The sequence below is a fragment of the Mchenga conophoros genome, linkage group LG7 (genome assembly GCF_057382185.1).
Source record: "Mchenga conophoros isolate Kocher_MC1m ecotype Shallow Benthic linkage group LG7, M_conophoros_male_GT1.1, whole genome shotgun sequence".
NCBI classification, from domain to species: Eukaryota; Metazoa; Chordata; class Actinopteri; order Cichliformes; family Cichlidae; genus Mchenga; species Mchenga conophoros.
Window position 1 is genome coordinate 9,570,532 of NC_140532.1, and position 21,659 is coordinate 9,592,190.

Genomic DNA, 21,659 nt, shown 5'->3' on the forward strand with positions numbered 1-21,659 from the left:
CTTAGAAAAGGTTAGGTGATTCTTATTTAATTAATTCTATGAAATTTGGTAAAACTGTTGAATCAATCAATGACAGTAATGCAGTATTCCCATTGTGCATCTCAAAATCATAGCCTGCAAGCTTTGGCCACATCATTTTCCTTGCTAAAAGCATTTCTATGATAAATAATACAATGTGCCTTCATACAAACTTTGTGTGTAGAACTGTGCTTTATTAGAAGCTCTCCGCAGACTTAGGTCAGCCTGACATACTAGACTGGCATACGAGCTGCGGCCCTAAAGTGATTTTCTAGCATATTAAATTTACCCTTAACAAAGTTGCTGTTATGGCTGATATATTCGGTTGTATTTGGTTCAATAATAGAATACCTATCACTAGGGATGGGTATCGTTTAGGTTTTATCCGATACCGGTGCCAAACCGGTACTTTTGAAACGGTGCCGGTGCTTAAACGGTGCTCGAACCGATGCTTAAAGAATGGAGAACGCAAACTTTGTCCAAAAACCTCTCATGGTTAGCTGGTTTTTGTAAAAAGATAACAATGTTAGACTTTTCTGCAGCTATAGGGCATATATGGTATCAATCTTGGCTGGAAGCAGAGCTTAAACAATGGAAAAAACACAAACTTTGTCCTAAACCTCTCATGTTCAACTGTTTTCCAATTTTCTTTGGTCATTTTAGCCTTTTTGGCCAGGGTGAAGGGAGCATCTGCCATCAAACAAGAAGACAGCCGCATGTAACTATGATGATGTTTGCTAGTTCACCTTACATGCATTAATGTAATAACGTGGTTAGCCTACTCAATGTAAATTACACACGAACAACATTAAGCTACTCACGCAGAGAAGAACGGCTGCTGCTACCACCATCATCCGTCATCATTTCTGCTACACTGACAGGGCTGAGGGCCAGGACTCTCGTCTTCGGGTTCTTGGGGGAGGTTGCTAATTCCGAGTCCGATAGCAGGCACCACACCCGTAGTAGGTACGCTGCATTTCTCGGCTTTAAAAACCCCCGCCATGCGTCGCCAGGTGTTTCATCAGATTCGAGGTGTTACCTCCTTTGCACAGTATCACCTTAAAGCACTTGTTGCAGGCTGCTGAGTTTGCATTTTTTGCTGTGAAGTACAGCCAGACTTTGACCACTTCGCCTTGGGCATTTTTAATCTGTAGCGCTGCTTTAAAAGAACGTACGTACCTGGGCCCGCCTACTATCCTTGGAAACGTAAAACGATTGGCTAGAATCTGAAGTGTATCACATCTCAGGAAAAAAAGTACCAAAATAAAGTACCAAAATGTGTGCTGCTTTTCGGTCTGGTTACTACCGTTTATGTCAGAACCGGTGCCATAATGGCACCGGATTCCGGTACACATCCCTATTCATGAGTAAATCATATAAGCCTTATATGATTCACTATATGAAGTAGGCCACATCTTATGCAAGTCTTTTAGAAGTTTTTACTATTTCTTTTCCATATGGGCATGATGAGCTTAGAAAAGGTTAGGTGATTCTTATTTAATTAATTCTATGAAATTTGGTAAAACTGTTGAATCAATCAATGACAGTAATGCAGTATTCCCATTGTGCATCTCAAAATCATAGCCTGCAAGCTTTGGCCACATCATTTTCCTTGCTAAAAGCATTTCTATGATAAATAATACAATGTGCCTTCATACAAACTTTGTGTGTAGAACTGTGCTTTATTAGAAGCTCTCCGCAGACTTAGGTCAGCCTGACATACTAGACTGGCATACGAGCTGCGGCCCTAAAGTGATTTTCTAGCATATTAAATTTACCCTTAACAAAGTTGCTGTTATGGCTGATATATTCGGTTGTATTTGGTTCAATAATAGAATACCTATCACTAGGGATGGGTATCGTTTAGGTTTTATCCGATACCGGTGCCAAACCGGTACTTTTGAAACGGTGCCGGTGCTTAAACGGTGCTCGAACCGGTGCTTAAAGAATGGAGAACACAAACTTTGTCCAAAAACCTCTCATGTTCAGCTGGGTTTTTTTGTAAAAAGATAACAATGTGTGCCTTTTCTGCAGCTATGTGGCATATATGGTATCACTCTTGGCTGGAAGCAGTGCTTAATCAATGGGAAAAAACACAAACTTTGTCCAAAAACCTCTCATGTTTAACTGTTTTCCACTTTTTCTTTGGTCATTTTAGCCTTTTTGGCCAGGGTGAAGGGAGTATCTGCCATCAAACAAGAAGACAGCCGCATGTAGCTATGATGATGTTTGCTAGTTCACCTTACCTGCATTAATGTAATAACGTGGTTAGCCTACTCAACGTAAATTACACAGAACAACATGAAGCTACTCATGCAGAGAAGAACGGCTGCTGCCATCATCATTTCTGCTACACTGGCAGGGCTAGGGGGCAGGACTCTATTCTTCGGGTTTTTGGGGGATGTTGCTCCGGGTCCGATAACTGGCAACCCACCCGACGTGCACGGTGTGAGGTCTCGCAGCAAGCTATCAAATACGGCGCATTTCTCGGCTTTTTAAAAAAACGCTATGCGTCGCCAGCTGTTTAATCGGATTCTTGGTGTTACCTCCTTTGACAGTATCACAGTATCAGCTTAAAGCACTTGTTGCAGGCTGCTGAGTTTGCATATTTTGCTGTGAAGTACAGCCAGACTTTCGACCGCTTCGCCTTGGGCATTTTTAATCTGTAGCTCTGCTCTAACAGAACGTACGTACCTGGCCCCGCCTACTATCCTCGGAAACGTAAAATGATTGGCTAGAAGTGTATCACAGCTCAGGAAAAAAAAGCACCGAAATAAAGCACCGAAATGTGCATTGCTTTTCGGTCTGGTTACTACCGTTTATGTCAGAACGACACCGGTACCCATCCCTACCTATCACAGTCTAAAATGGTATTATTATTATTATTATTCTTTTAATACATCAGAAAAAACTCAACTCAAGCAGTGCAGTAATTGTCTCTTTCTTTCAGTTTTTAGGGAAGACTTTTGTTGTCATTCCTTTGTGTTGGGGTAGTGTGCAGCATGGAAATACTGTTCCTTCTGATCAGTGATATAATTGTGCCCAGACTCAGGCGAATCCTAGAGGTTTTGTTCAAAACAAATAAAGAGCCATGTGAGCCTTTCTTTGCAAAATTCAGTTAATTCCAACAGGAATTAATCTTAACCCCTCAGTAATCCAAGCTCTTGATGAAAAATAAATTACAGCCTGAAACAGAACCAACATACAATGTCTCTGAGTCCAACATGACCTGGCCATGGGGTGACGCACCAGTTCAGGAGACTGAGTCGGCCACAAAAGCTCGGTCCAGGATGTGGCCAGTATCGCCTGTGGAGTGGCTCAGGAGGCTGGCCATATGGCCAGTGGAGTTATGGGAGGAGACAAAGAACTTCTCGAGGTTTGCCCCGTTGCCAGCGGCAGAGACTGAGGAGAGGCAGAGACCCTCTGGCAGCTTGGGTTGGAGGCCAGGGTTGGTGGTAACGGGCCTTCGACTCCAACATCAGTAGAGTCCTAATTCATTTAGAAATTTTAACAAATCTCTGGAACTCCTCCCATAACTCATCACCTAGTGCTATTGCAATGCCTGCTGGGTCCAGTGTGGTTGCATTGTTTTGTCATGGTTATGGAAAATCTGGACCCAAAAAAGCAGAAAACAGGACAGGATTTAAGAAACAAAAAACATACCTTTATTTAGGTGAGGCAGCAAATCCAGATGACTGAGGAAAGTGGGGTTCAAAAATAATCCAAAGCAGGTAATACACAAGGAAAATGCTTATGCAGACAAACAGTACAATGCATCAAAAAACTAAGGAGAACCGAGGGTTTAAATACACATGAGGTAATCAGGCACACAGCTGGTGAAAACAAGGTGCAGGTGAACAAAATGAATTAACTACCATGAGGGGAAACAAAACTGAATATAATGCACATGAGATGAGAGATTATCAAAATAAAACAGGAAGCCTAACCACTGAGATGGATCTTGACAGACCAAAGTAAAGACAAAGACAACAACTAACTAAACATGGGAAACATAACAGAAACAGCGACTAGGCATGGAGAACATAAGAATAACCAAGAAAGAAAACTATGGATACAAAATCAAAATGAAAACACAACCTAAGAAAAGATCATATTCAACTCAAAACCACAACAAAGTCAAACAGAAAACATCAAACAGAAGAGCGAGTCTAAAACTGAAAACACTGGATATAAAACCAAAGGATCATGACAGAAATAACTATAACCGTTGTTTTAAACTTTACATTTAATGATGAAATGAATAGTTGCCAACAAATATTCCCCTTAAAGCAATACCAAAGCGATTAACTAAAGAGACCTTGATGGTAAAATCCCGACTGTTTTGAAAGAAGAAAACGCATAGTAAAGCCAAATAGTAGAGAATTTGAAAGGGGACCTCTTTCCTTGGAAATCCCAGGTTAGCTGTGGATTGCTGGGTTGATTGGTACAGTAAAAAGTACAACTTGTTGGATAGCTAGAGGGATATAAATTTTAGTAATAGTTTTATTTATTGACCTCATATAGCCAGACCTTTATTTAACAGATCTTAATAAGGAATCCAAATAACCTATTAACAATTATCAACCTAAGAATAATTGGTTAAATGATATCATGACTTGCTGGCTTCAAAAACCATTGATATGGTCACCTGGTATATAAAGTAGGACAGATCAATTCAGGGTAGACAGAACCAATATTTTTCTCATCTGATTCTCTTGACGTAACTGAGGGTTACCATTTAAATTCAATAATCAACAGCATTATCAATAGCAATTTGCCATTTTTAAATATTTTCTTCAGTTACTTCTTAAGGTGACAAAGTCTTACACACTGGGGACAAGCCAATTCTTAAACTGTTAAATGGTCTGTAGCAGTAATACCTCTGGTTCAGGCACATCCTCTGCAATTCTGCTGGTTGAGCTGAGCACAGAGCACATCATGCAGGCCAAGACTGTAGAATGATAAGGTCCCATCAAAGCCCGTGTGATTTTGATTCAGCTGATTTAGTTGAACTTTGGAGCAATGCATGAAAAACGTGGTATAACTCAGTAATATTAAACACGTTTAATATTTTATAACCAGGATTCCATTTATGTGTCTTTGCTTCTGCAACTACTGTAATGTTTGCACTTTCATTTTTGACTCATTTATTACTTTGCCAAACTCAGAATATTAAAGAGATTAACTAATATGCCTCTGCATTTTGACACTTACGTGTGGTTGTTGTTAGTGATGTGTTGCTGTTAGAAGATTTTATTGTTAACATTTTCATCTCACTGTCAGAAATACAGTGATGCTGAATGGGTTAGAGCTGAGGTTTGGAGTTTATATTGCACGCAGGAATTATTGATTTATCACTTATTGGTTTGGTACTTTCTCTGCTCTCTGTGCCATTTATAGCTTAGGCTCTGCAGGTGTTTGAACCTGCCACAATATCCATACACATTTGCACACTGGAGAAGTTGGTTGCATATACTGTTAACTAGCCAATATTTGAGTTTTAATTAACAGTTGGCAGACGTTTACAATTTTTGAGATTTTTTTTTTTTAGACAGGAGAAGTTTATGCCTAAGAGGCAGATTTCCACTGTATACAGTATGTATTGCATATATATGCGGTTGCTTATCAGAGCACAGAAATCAGCAGAGTGGATTGTTTTTCCACATCTTTCCCACAGGCATCAGAACCTTTGAACTCTTGCATTTATGACTAAAGACAGAACTCCTGCTGCTGTTGGTGTAGCAGTTACATACTGCCTTGCTTCATTTTTCCTAGAATAATAAATAATGCACATTCACGTGTTGACACAACATTATGTTGCTGAAAAATGGATGTCGACTTTATGTGTAAGAAATTCTGCTTAGTTTTGTTTACTTTAACTACCACAGGCTCTTAGGGTGAACAGTAATATATAACTGTGAAAAGCCACCATACCTATGTGAATTGCATATTATATTAAAAAACCTGGCTTTTACCTCAGGCGTGACACCAGAAGTTTCTGAAAAATTGATGTCAGCAAAATAAAGGCTTTCTGTGAGAGCTTTTGCCTATTATTCTCTAGTTTTATTTACTGGTAACTACCACTGACTGTTAAGATGACCTTTCGAAGAAAAGTCTCAAAAGTAATTCTGAAGCTATTACTATACTTAAATTACTGCACAAAATCTTGAGCCAACCCTTTATATTTTGTTGAGAAAATGGGGAGGTGGGTGCAATTATGTAATGAAAGGTAGAAATATATATGGAGATACAGTACATAAGGCAAAACTGAGTTTATACAATACAATGGCCATCTGTACACACATAGCCTGAACTCTATCAGGCAAGCTTTCCTGTAGTTTCTTTTGAGTAGCCTTCAGGAATAGTTCTCCAGGCTTCTTGAATTGCATTCAAAGCTCTTCTTTGGATGTTGGCTTTCTTTTGTTCCATTCTCACTGAAGATGATCCCACACTACTTCAGAAATGTTTAGGTCCAGGCTTTTGGGATGTCAGTCCACACCTAATCTTCCTCTGTTGTGTTTTTCTGTTCAGGTATGCGTTTACTACATTGGCTGAGTGTTTGGGATCAAAGTCCTCATTGCTTTCCAGATGGTATTGTATGGTGGATTCAAATCCGATGGTATTTTTCTGTGTTCAATTTTGACAAGATCTCCAACACCACTGAAATGCAGCTTTCAAACCATAACAGAGCTTCCACCATGTGTGACAGATAACTGTAGACATTCAGTGTTGTCCCTCCCTTCTAACCTCCTCTGTATTTGTTGACGGTGGTATGAATTCAAAACTTTACATTAGTATTTACAAATCCAAAAGGCCTGATGCCACTAAATTTTAGTCCAGTTCTTGTGTAACTTGGCACACCTTTTCTCCCTGGTTCACTCCCTTCCTGACATGGCTTCCTAACAGCTACGTTTCCACTGAGACTCTTTCTGATGAGGCGTCTCTGAGATCTTGTGTTTCAGGTCATTGCTGGATCTTTTTAAAGGACATGACTTTGAAATACTATTTTGTTCTTTTACTGCAGAAAGTTTTTTAGGCTACTTCTTGTGTCCTCCACTTGTCCAGTTTCCTCACATGTTTTAGGAAAACTGCACACCATGAAGAGATTTGTCAAGTTTTCATCTAATAGCTGTTTTGGACTTCACCTTGTTGGTGCAAAAATACTATTTTATGTCAAACTGTGCTATGTTTTCCTTGATTTCACTAAGAAAGTGGGAACAAATTATGTGGTTTTTTTTTTTTTTTTGCGATAGGCTGCTAGTAACAAAGTGTCTAAAGATACAATCTAGATTTTTTATACCTTTTCTCATCAGCTCTTATATATATGCAATATATATGTAAGTTTGGCTTCTTGGGAGCAAAGTAGAAAAGTAGAAAGAAATCAGGTTTGGTTTAAGATTCTTGTACAGTACTGTATGTGAATTGGCATTTTCTTATTCTTATGATATTGGACATCCAATGTATGTCTCTGTGATGAAACAGGTCCTTATATTTAATGTTATATGTTCTTATTATATGTTACATATCAGTCTCCTAATTCCGCTTAAGTGCAGTATGTGATATGTTTAAACATGCCGTGAAGTTAACCTTCTTCCCTTTTTTTACTCTTGTCTCTGCAGAAGTGTTTAAAATTCAATGTGGATGCTCCAATCTGGCTGTCCAAGCAGCGAATCCTGTGTACTCTCAACCAGAGCCTGAAGGATGTATTAAACTATGGCCTATTCCAGCCGGCATACAACGGCAGGGCTGGCAAGTTTCTGGATGAGGAGAGACGGCTAAGGGAATACCCCTTCCCATCTATTGCTCCTGTACCTTACCTTGAGGTAGGTGTGGATCGTGTGCATTTATAAGGCTTCCACTGATGTATGATAGGAAGAGAGAAAGAAGCTGTATATGCAACAGCACCATACATAATCGTGTATACATCTTCAAAAAGATTTTTGACTCTGTGAAAAATCAATTCACATTAGAAATGCTTTTATATTCCTCCTATATTTTATTGTATTTTATATATTGTCCTAATAATTATCTTTGCATGATTTAAGTAAAGCACTTTGTGAATACTAAACACACGATCAAAATGAGTATTATTAGGAAAAGCTGAACAACAGATGTTGATACTGGCAAACAAGCCGGCCAATCAGTGCCTCCTGCACCACTTAATGAAACAACTCTGTCCATATCCTGTTTTAATTTGGAAATTTTACAACAGTTCAGCGTTCCCAATAATGGTTGTTTTATTTATTTTGTATGTCACAGAAAAAGCTGGTTGTCGCTGCTTCAGCTGATTTCAACAAGAATGCATACTACTGTAGTTATGGAAGTAGGGCTGTCGAAATATGAAATATATAGAGCTTAACGTTTTTTATTGGAGGTATAAGAAATATGTTTGGGAAACTGAACATGCTTAACGCTGGCTCTGCAGTCTAGTGGCCTCTCTAGCTCTGTTCTAGCTAATAACTGCCAGAGAGGCCATCATAATGCTGCATGAACAGTTTGTTTAATTCCTTTCTGGGGCACAACATTTGGATAACTGAAACCTGAGCTTATTAAGACACTTCATGTTTGATTAGAGTAACCTAATCATTCCAGTCTGCAGTAACTTCACAGCAGCTGAATCTTGCTACACAACAGTGAGAGGTGCTTGCTTCGCATAATAGGGGCCAACACTGCACACCAGTGTCACTATGCCTGCGCACAGTGCTGATTCATTCATATACAGCACGTAGTTTTTGTTTAATTTACCTTTGTTTTAGTGCACTGTTGTTTTGATGTTATATAAATACTGATGCGTTATATTTTATAGGTTTTATCCTAGCATACTGTAGACATCTGTTTTTTAAACCATATTGATGAATGTGTTTTTAGTCATAGTCCCTTTAACCTAATAATAAATACAGCATCTTGCACCTGTGGTTTTTCGGGGAGGGGTCCTTGTTCCCATGGCAGCGTGATTCAGTTTATAGGCCAGTGTAATAGTTTCTCTTATCATTTTTCTCACCATGTCATTTGTCAGTCATATTACAACTCATTGTTGTTCAAAAGTCGTATGTCTATATGTGTGTTTATGCTTCACATGCAGGCTGATGCGACATTTGGATGCATGTGTCTGCATCATTTTAAGTGTGATGTATGCTTTTTCTGATGTGCCAGTCAAACCCGATGGCAATAATGCTGTAGTCAGTGACAGTTTATTGTCTGCTGCAGCTGTCATCTCTCAAAGATAATTACAGTGCTTGTCCATCAAGCTTTTTGATCTGAGAGAATTAGAGACTGTTTAACAGACAAGGGTGTAAAGATGACGGCTAGGTTTTCTTTCTTTTTTTTCCCTGACTGCCTTTGTTTTCAGTGATTTTGTGACATGTCAAGAGCTTGAAATAAAGCGAAATAAAGATCTACCAAAGAGTAAATTCTTCCCTGAAACATTAAGAATTTTTTGTCTCGTTACTTTGTTATAAAACTTTGTTATGAAATTAGCTATGTTAGTTTTCTAGAGTCTTGACTGCAAATCAAGCTTGAGATTGTGTAATGTCTCAGCTTAAGGACGAATAATACTCATTTAAAGTTAATTATGTTGATTTTGGAGTTCTACTAGACTATGTCTACACATTTTAATGTTTCTACTTTCTACTACCCTCTCTCTAAAATTCTCAGTTTTAGCTCATATACTTCTACAGAAGTCACAGCTTATCACAAAAAAACAACAACACAATTTTCTGCAATGGCATTACCAGTTAGGTTCCTTTACCAAACCCCTTAACATTCATTCTACACAGCATTTAGGATGTTACACAATTTAAGAGGCAAAATGATGCAAGAGCTGACAGGGTGGGTAAGTTGTCAGTGCCATTTGTCCATTTGTTTGTCTAGTCTGTACTGTATCTAATTCTATCTGGATTTGTGGTTGTACTTCCTAAAACTTACAATTTAGCTCAATAGGCGTGGATAGATCAGTTTGTGTGTGCACAAGTGTCTGCTGCTACTTTGCCAGAACACTATGTATTGACCTGCAGTTATTCCCTTAGGCATGTTGGGTGTAGAGAAGATTGACAGGTTCGGATTAGCGGCTGAAAATCCTGTGCTCTGCTGTGGATTTACTCTGTTGGTGAATGCCACACATCGCTGGAGAAGCAGACATGCACACACGTACACACACAAGCACAAAGAGACCTGAAATACATGGAGTCCTGGGCAGTGAAAGTTGCAAAGTTTTAAAGGTATTACAGGCTGTCAGTGTTCAGTGAAACCTTTCTACAAAACAAGCAGTTTGCATCAAACCTAATGAATGATCTGGCTTTTGACAAATTCCGGTAAAGCTGCTGACCAAAGTTGGATGGTAGAGGCAGAAAGCTTGATGAATTAGTTTGCAGTAGTGAAAGCTCAAGTCATCATGCTACCTGAACTCACCACTGCCACATCTCTAACCTATTGTCTGATTACTAGACCACTTGTGCCTTGGATCTGTCTTCTTTATGATAAAAAACAAAACAAAGAAGCTTTGTTATAATATTAGGAAACGTGCTGAAATAGTTGAAATAGTTGTGCTCACATCCTCATCTGCTGCTGGAACATTTTCTGGTTAAGCACCTTCGTGCATTCGTCATTTCTTTTATAAATAGCTGGTTGTACTCTATATATGCCAAGCCATGTAATTAGCACACTTTCTCCAACGTATACATTTTTTTCTTTTAAAAAGCTATATTTTGTCTCATATTTGTTAAGCTACAAGGATCCCGACCAAATTGCTGACCACTTTCTTGCTCTGCTTCTGAAAAAGTCATCTTCTGTGGGATTCTCATTTTATATGCCTGGTCTTAATTTATTATCTTGTCATGGAGGATTGTGAGGAGTTGTCAGGTGTGATTTTAGTTGTCTTTATCGCCTTTTCTGTGTACAGCTATACTTATTTATCTGCTATACTTAAGTCAAGTAGTTACTTTTTGACTTTTATTTTTTCAGATTTTCTACTTTTTATTACATAATGTATTGATTGGTTGCCTTCAGAGTTCAAGTTCAACTTTTGTTATGCTTTTCTTTTCTAATCTGATTTTCTAGCTGTAGAAAATATTTTATCTAAAAATGGTGAAAATGTCTTTTTTGTGCTTTTCCTATACATGAGGTGTTTAGCTGATATTGGAAGACTTTTTTTTTTTTAGCTATTTATGTTTCATATTCAAGCTCCAAGTCACAGTTTTTGGGTTTTCAAGCAAGATGTAATATATGACAAACATGACATGAGTGCTGGAAAGAGATGACAGCAAGCTGCAGATAGAAATTTCATTCCATAATGACTTTGAAAGTTATTAAATAAGTCCAAATATGTTTGTTTCTGCTCTCACTTTCTATTTCATAGGACCAACTAATAGAAAATAATTTATTTTACACAAGCTAGGCTAAGCAGATGATGCTGCATGACAATTTTAGTTAATAACTTTAATTTTTTTTGCAAAGCAGAGATAAGAGCCTCTTATATTTGTTCTTCTTTTTCAGTTCCGCTATAAAAGACGTGTCTACACTCAGACCTACCTGGATGAAAAGCAGTTGTCCAAGCTCCACACTAAGGTAAGCCCAAACAGTCGTGCGGTTTTCAATTCCACAAGCTTTTTGTTTGTGCAACCTTTTGAACGCAGTGATACAGGTACAGTAATACAGTAATTAAAACACTGACTGGATAGCATAGTGGCACAGTGGGCCACTACAAGGAAAAATTGTGTCCTTTTTTATGTTTAGATGGTGAAAGTAATGATGGAAGCAATGAGTGTTGCCTATGAAACTGGTCTACATATGTTAGATTGAAATCTTGCTGAAGCGAAGCAAAGCCAAGGATCCAAAATCATGTTGAGACCATTCAGTAATGCCCACATGCTTGTTCCGTGTTCTGTTTTTTCAGATTTTCCTTGTACACACATGTCTGTACAGACTAGAGATGTCACAAGAACCAATATTTAGCTGTCCAAAGCCATATTTTCTGAAAATATGGCTATTATACTGAAAGTGCCAAAGGTATGATTGTGGTTCCATAGTCTTGTGGTTTACACATTTGCCTAACACATAAAGTCCCTGGTTGGACACAAATCCCTTCGGGGATGTGTCAGGAAGGGCATCCGGTGAAAAAAAATCTGTCAAATCAAATATGCGGAGCTATCTGCTGTGTCGACCCTCTGTGAATAAGGGAGCGGCTGAAAGAAGCTTTTACTAAAAGTACCAAAGGAAGCATATTATATCATCATGGGAAATAGTGAGTGAACATGCAATTAATATAACATGTGAAAACACACTAAGAGTATATATATTTTTCATTTCAGACTGATTCATGCTGCTGAAATGAAACAGAACAAAGTTACAGAGGCTTTAGTCAAGACGTAGCTATGCATTTTGCAGTTTGGCATATTTTGGAACCATCTGTGAAAGTTGATATTTCTTAGGTATTAAATAGCAGAAATTAGGCTTCCTTTTTAAAGTGTTTTTTGTAACATAAATAAAAGCTCAAATTAAAAAGTGGACAACAACGCTGTATACAATGGTAGACTGGCATGTAATGCATTTATGCATAAACAAATGAATAAGACAGAAAAAATGCTCTCGGGAAAATATTTTCAAGCCACACTGGGAGATTGAGTTGCTCAGGAAATGTGGTTTTATCGCATTGGATTTAAGTTTTGGAGGCAAGACAGCAAAGGACAACTAGAATTTGGGTTAATTTTCTCAACATGAAATGTATTATCTTTTGCTGATAGTTTAGTAAATTTTGGCGTGATAAAACTTGCAATTTTACTGGGGCCCTTTCATTTTGAGAGGTTTATATGAAATACCTCCATTTTAGTTATTTATTCCTGGTGGATATTGAAAATAGTCATTTCATGGTCTTGGTACTTACTGCCTAATTTCCTGTGTAGTCGCATTTCTCTGGCAAACATCGCTGTCAATCTGATTTTAGAGTTGTTTCGTTTTTTCTTTCCCTTTTTATGTTTTCCCACCAGCAGGCTGATCAGGGTGCTAAAAGTGTTTTTAAAGGTAAAATTCAAAATAATTTCCAGCTGGATTTACTGATTCTCCATTAAGATTATAGAACGGAAATGTTTCACATCACTAAGACAACAAAGCACTTTAGAAATTGCTTACTTGGTACTGTCAGCCAAGTATTTGCATCTGAGAGGCTCTGGTTGAGTTTTATTGTGTAATTTTTTTATGAGATGGTTGAAAAGAGGGCCAAAGTAAGAGTGCTGCTCTTTATGTTTGTTGGTTCATTCATGTGTAATTGAAGTACTCTCTTTAGGCCATGTCAAGCACTAACATGCTTGCATAAGGACAGAGTGTGCTCATACACAAAGAAGCATGGTAGATGTCACATAAACATAAACTAGATCTTTTGTGTTTTACTGTGGCACAATAAAATATTCAGGGAAAAAATAGGGCCACATTCACTAGTATGATTCATCCCGAGCTTTTCCCAAACTTGTATAATTGCTTTTTTGTCAAAATACAACTGAAATTTCTTTTGTAAAATGCATGATTTCCTATTTAACTAGGAAACAGAACAGGAAACAACATGATTTGCAATCCTGAACTAATTTTGTTCACTTAGTATAATTTTTTGTCAGAAACAATATGTTCTTAATGCATGTATAAGTGCAAGGTAAATCAAATTTCAAATCTTTTGTGATTGAAATGCAACTTTTAATTCATATATTGAAAAATATGTGTAAGGGCATGTTGCTAACCGGATGTGAACAGACTGCAGAAGAGAAGGCAGGTTTGGTAAACTAAGCTTGGTGGATCAGCAGGCTCACAGACACAGTATAAAGTGGCAAACAGAACCAAAAGGCTAGTGTTGGCAGACATTTGTGAGGCCCAGGCAGGTGGTCTCAAATACAGAAAAGAAGAGCAGGATAAATGTTGTCTTCTGGGCAGCCTAGATAATCTGGCAAAGCATGCATATTTGCTGGGCACTATTAATATTATTCATGAAATAATGGGAACCAGGTGTGCACACAGGTGACTGATGATATAATTGCTTGCAGCAGGAATTTAGTGAGTACAACTGTGGCCTGTTCTGTGAAGCTGGATTTGGGTTTTTCGGGTAACTTTAAGGTTGTCCATGGGTTTTCAGTACTAAGGAAGTGGTTCCCTCCATACCCAGCTGCATCTCCATGCTTCAAGTTATGTTCAAGATTGGAAATCAAAAGGCATGAAAATATCAACCACTGATCAATCAGATGTCCATTCCTGTAAGATCCCTAGGACTAGGGTCTAAAGTTTTTAAGTGGTGTCTAAAGTTTTCCCCTGTGAGTATTAAATTATATAGATTGAACTTCATCCATTAACTTTTGCTTTGCTGCTTTTGTAACCAGTTTTTGCTTCACCCTGCTGCAACAGTTCGGCCCAAACAGACTCCTCAACTCTGCGTTGTGTTGTGTTTTTAAGAAGACAAGGAGTCTCTGATCGATCGTTGCCAGTTTATTTCCTGAATGCAAACAACGGTGTTGTATCAGTGCAAAGGGCTCGCCACACACCACTCCGCACAGCACACTACGGCAGAACATCCCATTAGCATTCCACTTTAGCATACAGTTTCACACATTAATAAACAAATGAAAAGTACATAAAACTGGTGTTGCACATGTGTCCACTAAGCACTTATTACACTCGGTGCCCATCAGTTGATCATACATGGTTTATGTGTCTGTACTATTTAGCTACATTGTGTGCGGTAAATACAACTCACCTCTCGTATGGCTACGGCAGACTGGCAGCGATTACTGCAGCCAGCCTCACCTAACCAGCCACACCGAGAGGCGGGGCGCTGTTTCCCCATTACACTGATATTTGTGGCAAGTGGAATAATACCACATAAACACTGTTACACTTTCTCCTTTGTTGGCTGCAAGCATGCAAAAATACTTTTTTGTGCTGTAAACCTGCAGAGCTAGCTAGAATGGGAAACCCTGGGTTTACTTATTGTGCTGATAACCACCTTTATGTGATGACTTAGCCTGCTTCATTATGTCGGGTTACCTGAAGCCAGATAACAAAAACAGACATCCTGAGTATCTTAAACAGGCTTCGTAGTACAAGGCTGAGGTGGACAGGTGCAGGTGGCAGGTGTGGTATAGCAGGAGATGACAGTAAATAGTTACTTGTGAAGTCCAGGTTTTCTGTGTGTGTGTGTCTGTAGACTGGAGTGGAGCAGACTAGAGAGAGACGTGAATGCATTTGCATCAGACCCCATCAGATGGCAGGAGATTTGCACTGGAGAGAACGCCAGAACTTCAAACTGTGTTTGTGTACTTTTGTCTGCTACAGAGGGATGTAGAGCTGCTGCAGGGAAGAAATTCTGGAAAAACTGTTTTCATCATTTTCTTCTTTTCACCCTTATTTTATTTATTTATTTTAAAAAAGCTTCAATTTTAACTAAACTCCATGAGAAAATGGTATGTTTGTTATTTGGCATGTGCTTTTCTTGCAGGCAGACATTATTGAAAAATACTGCTTCACATTACAGTTTAATGAAAAAAGAAAAACAACATTAGATCATGGAGTGCACTGCTGTTACCCCTAATGTGTGGCTAATGTTCTTAGATATGCTCTTTTTTTTTTTACAATTAATCGACTAAGACTTGTGAGAACAGTTTAATAGCTGATTATACAGAGCTTTGTGTAATCCCATGAGAAAATTTAATTGTATTGCTAATCCTCACAATCATAGAAACTAACCCAACTGCCTAGTAACAGTTGGTGGTTTAAAGCTATTGATTAAAAATCTGTTGTGTTTTCCTTTTTTTTTTAATGTTATTAATAGGGTAGTCAAAGTTATACACATTGTGTTACTGAGTGCTTGTGTGTACTACTTGAATATTTAATGTTTGAGGACGTTAAGCAAGTGTCCCATTTTGTTTCAGGGATACATTTCATATGAAAGATTCTCTAGTGTTGAAAATGTTCAACACTCTAAAAAAATCACTAAAAAGAAAACAAAAAACATAGAGGGCAAAATGTTGCCTCATGGCAGTGGTTCCCAAACTTTTTTTGCTAGGCCCCCCTTTGTTTTACAAGAAAATGTTTGCCCCCCCCCCCCCGCGCGCACGCACAAACACATCCTCCAACCACACACACCCATATTTTGCTCCATTGCGATTTATTTCACACCTCAAACATTTAGTAAACAATTAAGCAAATACAAGTAAACTGCAATAAATGACAGGTAGTAATAAAAATAAACTACTAACTCTTTTACGTTACGTCCGCACCTACACGGGTATTTTTGAAAACGCAGCTGTTTCGTCCACACGTAAACGGCGTTTCGAATCACCGAAAACTAAGATTCTTTTAAAACTCCCTTTTTGCGTTTACGTGTGGACGAGGAATACAGAGTTCGTCGCGCAACGTCAAAGGTATGTGCCTTTTTTCACGTCACGCTGTGCGCCACGTTATTGCTTACATGAGAGGAATTGCAGAGAGACAAAATATTGTTACTGTTAATCTGACTATCTGCAGGTTTTACACGCTTACATATACACACGCAGTTACTGTCCCTCTATTTACAAAGGCAAAGGCATCATGGTGTGACTATTTTACGTGTAGTTGGTTTTTTTTCCTCTTTAAAAATATTCAACATTGCTATCAATACATTTTTCAAAAAATGCCTCTATGTGCAAAATGAGTTCAAAAACATAAACAAGTGTGGGATACTGTTTGTCCGTGATTTGAACAGCCCAGCGCTGCTCCCAACACAGGGAAAACTAATTCTGCAGGGGAGACCTACCTCGGCACTTGTGCAGGTGAAGCCAAAGGGAAGATATGCTTCACCATATTTTCTAGTCTTTGGCTTAGAATGAAGTTGGTTTGGAAACATACTCAGCAATGTTTCATCTCCTGCTTTGCGTTTGTGTGGGAGCCGAGCAGTGTCCAAGCATTTTGTCCTCCCCCCCTCCCCCCTTTCATACCGCGCCCCCCCTGCAATGGCTCTGCGCCCCCCCCAGGGGGCGGGCCCCACACTTTGGGAAGGCCTGCCTTATGGGATAGATCCTCAGGTTTGGAGCATTCATTGCTAAGTTTTGAATTTTACATATAAATGTTGAAAAATTGCAGAGTAAGCATGTGTGGGACAAAAACGTCACTGAACTTGGTTGCGTTTGCATAGAGAAACTTTGAGTTAATTGATCATGATTTTTGGCGTTGATTACTATCATCTGTACATTCACGGGGTTGTGAGGGTCCTCTGCTGCGCTGTTGAAAAGTGTCAAACTACAACAAAACACAAAATGGTGAATGAGATGAAGATGCAGAAAAGCAGTGACAAGTATGAGTCGTGCACTCAATTATTTCTCTTGTTAAGGCAGTCTGGTGTGAAGTGCTGTATTCTGCTTCTGTGTTACACTGCTGTGCCAAAGTGTGAGTGAGTGGTGCTCAACTGACAAACTCAGCGAGGATCAATTTCTGCACGATTGCAATTTAGAGAGTCATTTCATGCAATAAATCACCTATAAAGACACAATTTGTTATGTGCAGCTCTATGTAACACTGTCTTACAGAGTACAAAGCTCAAAGTGTGAATGGGCTGTGAAGGCTATGCTATATTTCACAAGTAAGTATTTAGTGACAGCTGTTTTATTGGAGAAAATAAGTGTGGTTATTTTGCCGCATAAGCTGCAGAAGCTTAAAAGATTCTTTTTTTCCACTAGTGGATTTAAACTTACAGTTATCTCCCTAGATATTCACAGTGGCACAATTTTTGTACATTTTTGGACCCGGTATAGACAGCTCCAATGAAAAGCAAACAAATGCAGGTTTCACACAAGGAATGAGCTCCAGATCTTTTATTTTTGTCATGGAATAATGAGGGAACAGACAACACGTGGCACATGAGCCTCTGAAAATGGGGGAGAATGTATAAAAATGGGTGTAAATCCTGAACAGGTAATGCACAACTTGTGTGTACATTTTTTTTTTTAATCCTTGAGTTAAGCCTGAGAGGATAATCTTAAATTACAGCTTTACTGTTTGATCTGTGGTTTACACAGGCAAAACTGTGTCACTGTCCACATATTTACTTAAATATTGATCAATGCCGTATCTGTCACTGTATACTGGCATTTATGTCAGTGTGTTTAAAGAATTTTATATTGAATATTAAAAGGTTGTCACTGCCAGTCGCTGGTGTAATTGTCCACAGTAGAGCTCTTAATCTATAACAAGGTCATGTTCAAGTTAGATTTCAGCTTGCTCTGTTTTCTCTATTTCTCAGAAGAATGTCAAACGTTGGCATTTACTTAATCCCAATTGTCATTATCATTTTTGAATTATATAAGCTTTTTGAGGTCAGAATATGTGTTTGCATCAGTGAGCATGAGCTTTAAGCAAAAAAAAAAAAAACAACAACTTTTATTTTATTCCTTTTTTTAAATAGCAGATTTTCTTTGATGACATAATGACTTAAGGGGTAAGAGGTGGAATCCTGCTCTGGATGAGTCTTGCAGCCTTGGCTGGTACTAGGGTATTCATTCTGCAGCAAGCAGGGGTCAAGCATTACCCTAGTTTGCTTGCATGGAGTTCATTAGCCACAGGGTAAACTATAAAATTGGGTCATAGTTGATAGGATTTTCCCTTTCATTTTCTCCCTTTGCCCAACCAGGCCTCACCCTGCAACTGTCCTGGTTAAGCTTGGTGGCTTCATGTAAAATTTATACCATATTCTTTTTGTAATAAAGAGTGCATGTGTGTGGGCGTTGGGTGTAGGCGGTCGGCCACGTAATAGACCGACGCGCTGAATGGGGGGCTTTCTTACAGAGTAAAAAAGGCCTTCCAGTGATAGAAAAACTTTATTATCTTTTAAGTAACTTAGTCACATAGACCCAGTGTTTGTTTGATACTTTAAACTTGATTTGTACTTGAAAAACCTCTGTCTACAGTATTTTACAGCATCAAATACATACTGTATGTGCATGTATATAAGCCCTTTTCCATAAAAGTTTTGTTTTGTAAAATGTGAATAAAAAAGAATGATTGCAAAGTGATTTGCTTATCATCTAAACCTGGGTCGTGGCCCTGAGTACAGCATGTCTGTGTGGATTTGCAGGGAGTTGTCTGTTTTCTGTGTATGAAGTTTCACTTACTTGTAAAATAAATGCTAAGAAAGGTTATTATTAACATCCTGCATTGGACTGAATGGAAAATGATTCGTCTTATACTTGAGAGTAAATAGTAGCAGTAAGCTGCAGGGCAGTGCAAAACGCATTTAGTAATGCACTATTTGTTAATGTGGTCATGATGCCAAAGAGCACAAAGTGGAGCAAGAGAATATCTTATGCGCTATTGTTATATTTGCATTGTTCATTGGCACCCGATATCAAAGTGTAAAATGTGCTCGGAGTTTGGGTAGAAATCTGTGTTCTTATGTGCAGTTATTCACAAGCTAAGCCATTATGCCACATTGTTGTTAATGTGCAAGTGTAGACAAGCATAATGCACAAAAGGCTCCATCATATAATCTATAGTAATTCTAATCCCCCAGCACTGCGGCTCTGTATTTGTGCTAGCACTTCTTTGTATTTATGAATGAGAATTCCTGCATTATTTTCAATTTAAAATAAAACTACACAGTGAATGCAGCCCATCGTGGGTGTGATATTGTTATGAGTTTCCACAAAGCCTTTGTTGAGTGCCTAAACTAGCCTAGCATGCTTCTGTTTTTGCAAACACAGCCAATATGATACACGTATCTGCATGGCACAGGATGAAAGTATATTTCCAGTTGGGAAGCCCTCACATGGAAAAGCGCCCCTAATGGATAAGCCCCTACCAGGAGAGAAATGTAGCTCTTTGAAGACAGTAAAGACAAATCGGGTTCGAACAAGAATACTCCCAGCTCATTCGAGCTCATCCACATGCCCCAAACAAATACAGACATGGAACCTGGGATTTAAAAAATATCTTCCCAGTGAAGGGCACGCCCGCTAAAATTGATGTCACTGATTCTAATGCGAAATGCTCTTGATGTGTTTAACCATACAGTGTGTGCATGCATGCATACTGTATGTGTCGAAGCATGTTTAGTGTAACTATGGACAGTTTGTGTTTTCAGAAACACGTTAGTCAGTTGGCATAAATTCCTCGACTATAACGAATAAGATTTTTAGCAGGTTGCTATATTAATGCAGACTGAACCAGCACCTGCTGTATATTTAAGAACACACTTCTTTTTTTTCTTTACACATTTCTGTTTGCATTTGATATCCATACCTTCCCTCAGCATGGTATCCTCTCTCACTCTCTCTTTTTCTCTTTTGGTTTTCCCTCCCCCTATCACACACTTTCTCTCCTCCCTCTGTGTTCCCTCCCTCTTCTCTTGCTCTCTCTCTCCCCCTCCCTCCGCACTTTCCCTCTGTTCTCTCCAGCATCCTGCAAAATAACCCCTTACCACCTCTCCGTCTGTCTGTGTATGCACAGGAGTTTGTGTGTTGGTCCAGGTTCGGGTGAGTGTTTGTTTCACTGACCAGGTGAGTCTGCACGTGCTAGACGAGACGAAAGGTACTGAAGGAGAAGGAGTGAGAACAAGAAGAGAGTAGACAACAAGGAGGAGGGTGGGGGGCTGGATATGGCCATGTGGAGGATGTTTTGGCATTCAAACTGTAGCTGACCTACGGGACTGCGCGTGTGGTGGAGAGTGTGTCCATGTGTGTGTGTGAGATGGGATCCATTCTGACCAGAAGACAAAGACAATCAGCTGAAAAAAAGGAAAGAAAAGCTAAAGAAGCCAGGAAGGCCAGGCTCAATAGTAAGGTACCCCAGTTGCTTTCATCATCTCTTTAATTTAATTTTGCCATTACCTCTGTTGTAAAGACATCCTTTTTTACCCTCTGTTTCTGAATTTTTGTTTTTCAACTTTCTGTCTCCAGTTATTCACAAACACTTCCTTACCGTTCCCAGACTACCTGTCTATGCACTGGCTTTCATTCCGTTGTTATGCTCTGCTGCATGTTGGCTGTGTCAGGAGCTGGTGTAGTCTTGTCTGAAACCCTGACAGAATGCTAATGTTTTTCTTTGCACTGGTTGAGTTACTCACTGTGGGCTCGGAACAGTATTTGTATGTTTTCGCATATGTGTGTATGTACCTGATATGTTGGAGGATATGTGGATGCTCGTGTCTAGCTGTGCGTTTTTCCTTCAGATCTGAGCAAGCTAAACACACACTCTGTGTGTGTTTGTGTGACAGCTATTCCTGTATGCCTGTGGGTATGTGCACTGTAAGTGTATGGGTGTATAAAAATGTGTTTACGCATGCACATGTCAATGTGTGAATGCAAGGAGCAGCCAGAGCTTCTCCCCAGGACAGAATTTGCCTTGTGGTCTTCTATGGCGTTTTTTTTGTGCCGCTATTCTGAGCACACGTAAAAAAAAAAATTTGAGCGCAAGTAAAAAAGTTTGCAGGTGCAAGTGTTGCATTTTGAGGAGAAATTTATTTTGAGCGAAGAAAAGCTGAATTTGAGTGAACAAAATTATTTGCTGCGTGCAAAAAATGTATTTCAGTGTTTGCTATTATCCACACACACACAATAGCAGCCCCTCTCGCTCAGTTTTTGTATTTGCGCTCGCTTGCAATGTGTTGCTCGCGCTCTCAACATTTCTGCCTGTGCGCGTTCAAC

The 21,659-nt window shown here is 39.0% G+C and overlaps 1 protein-coding gene across 1 annotated transcript in view; it reads left to right on the forward strand.

The window, feature by feature from the left end:
* Nucleotides 1-21,659, forward strand: part of shank3a (SH3 and multiple ankyrin repeat domains 3a) — a 182,816-nt gene that overhangs the window by 41,472 nt on the left and 119,685 nt on the right. The window contains exons 3-4 of the mRNA XM_085281938.1: nt 7,638-7,841; nt 11,509-11,580. Of these exons, the coding sequence (XP_085138064.1) occupies nt 7,638-7,841; nt 11,509-11,580 (276 nt within the window). The remainder of the gene's footprint in view (nt 1-7,637; nt 7,842-11,508; nt 11,581-21,659) is intronic.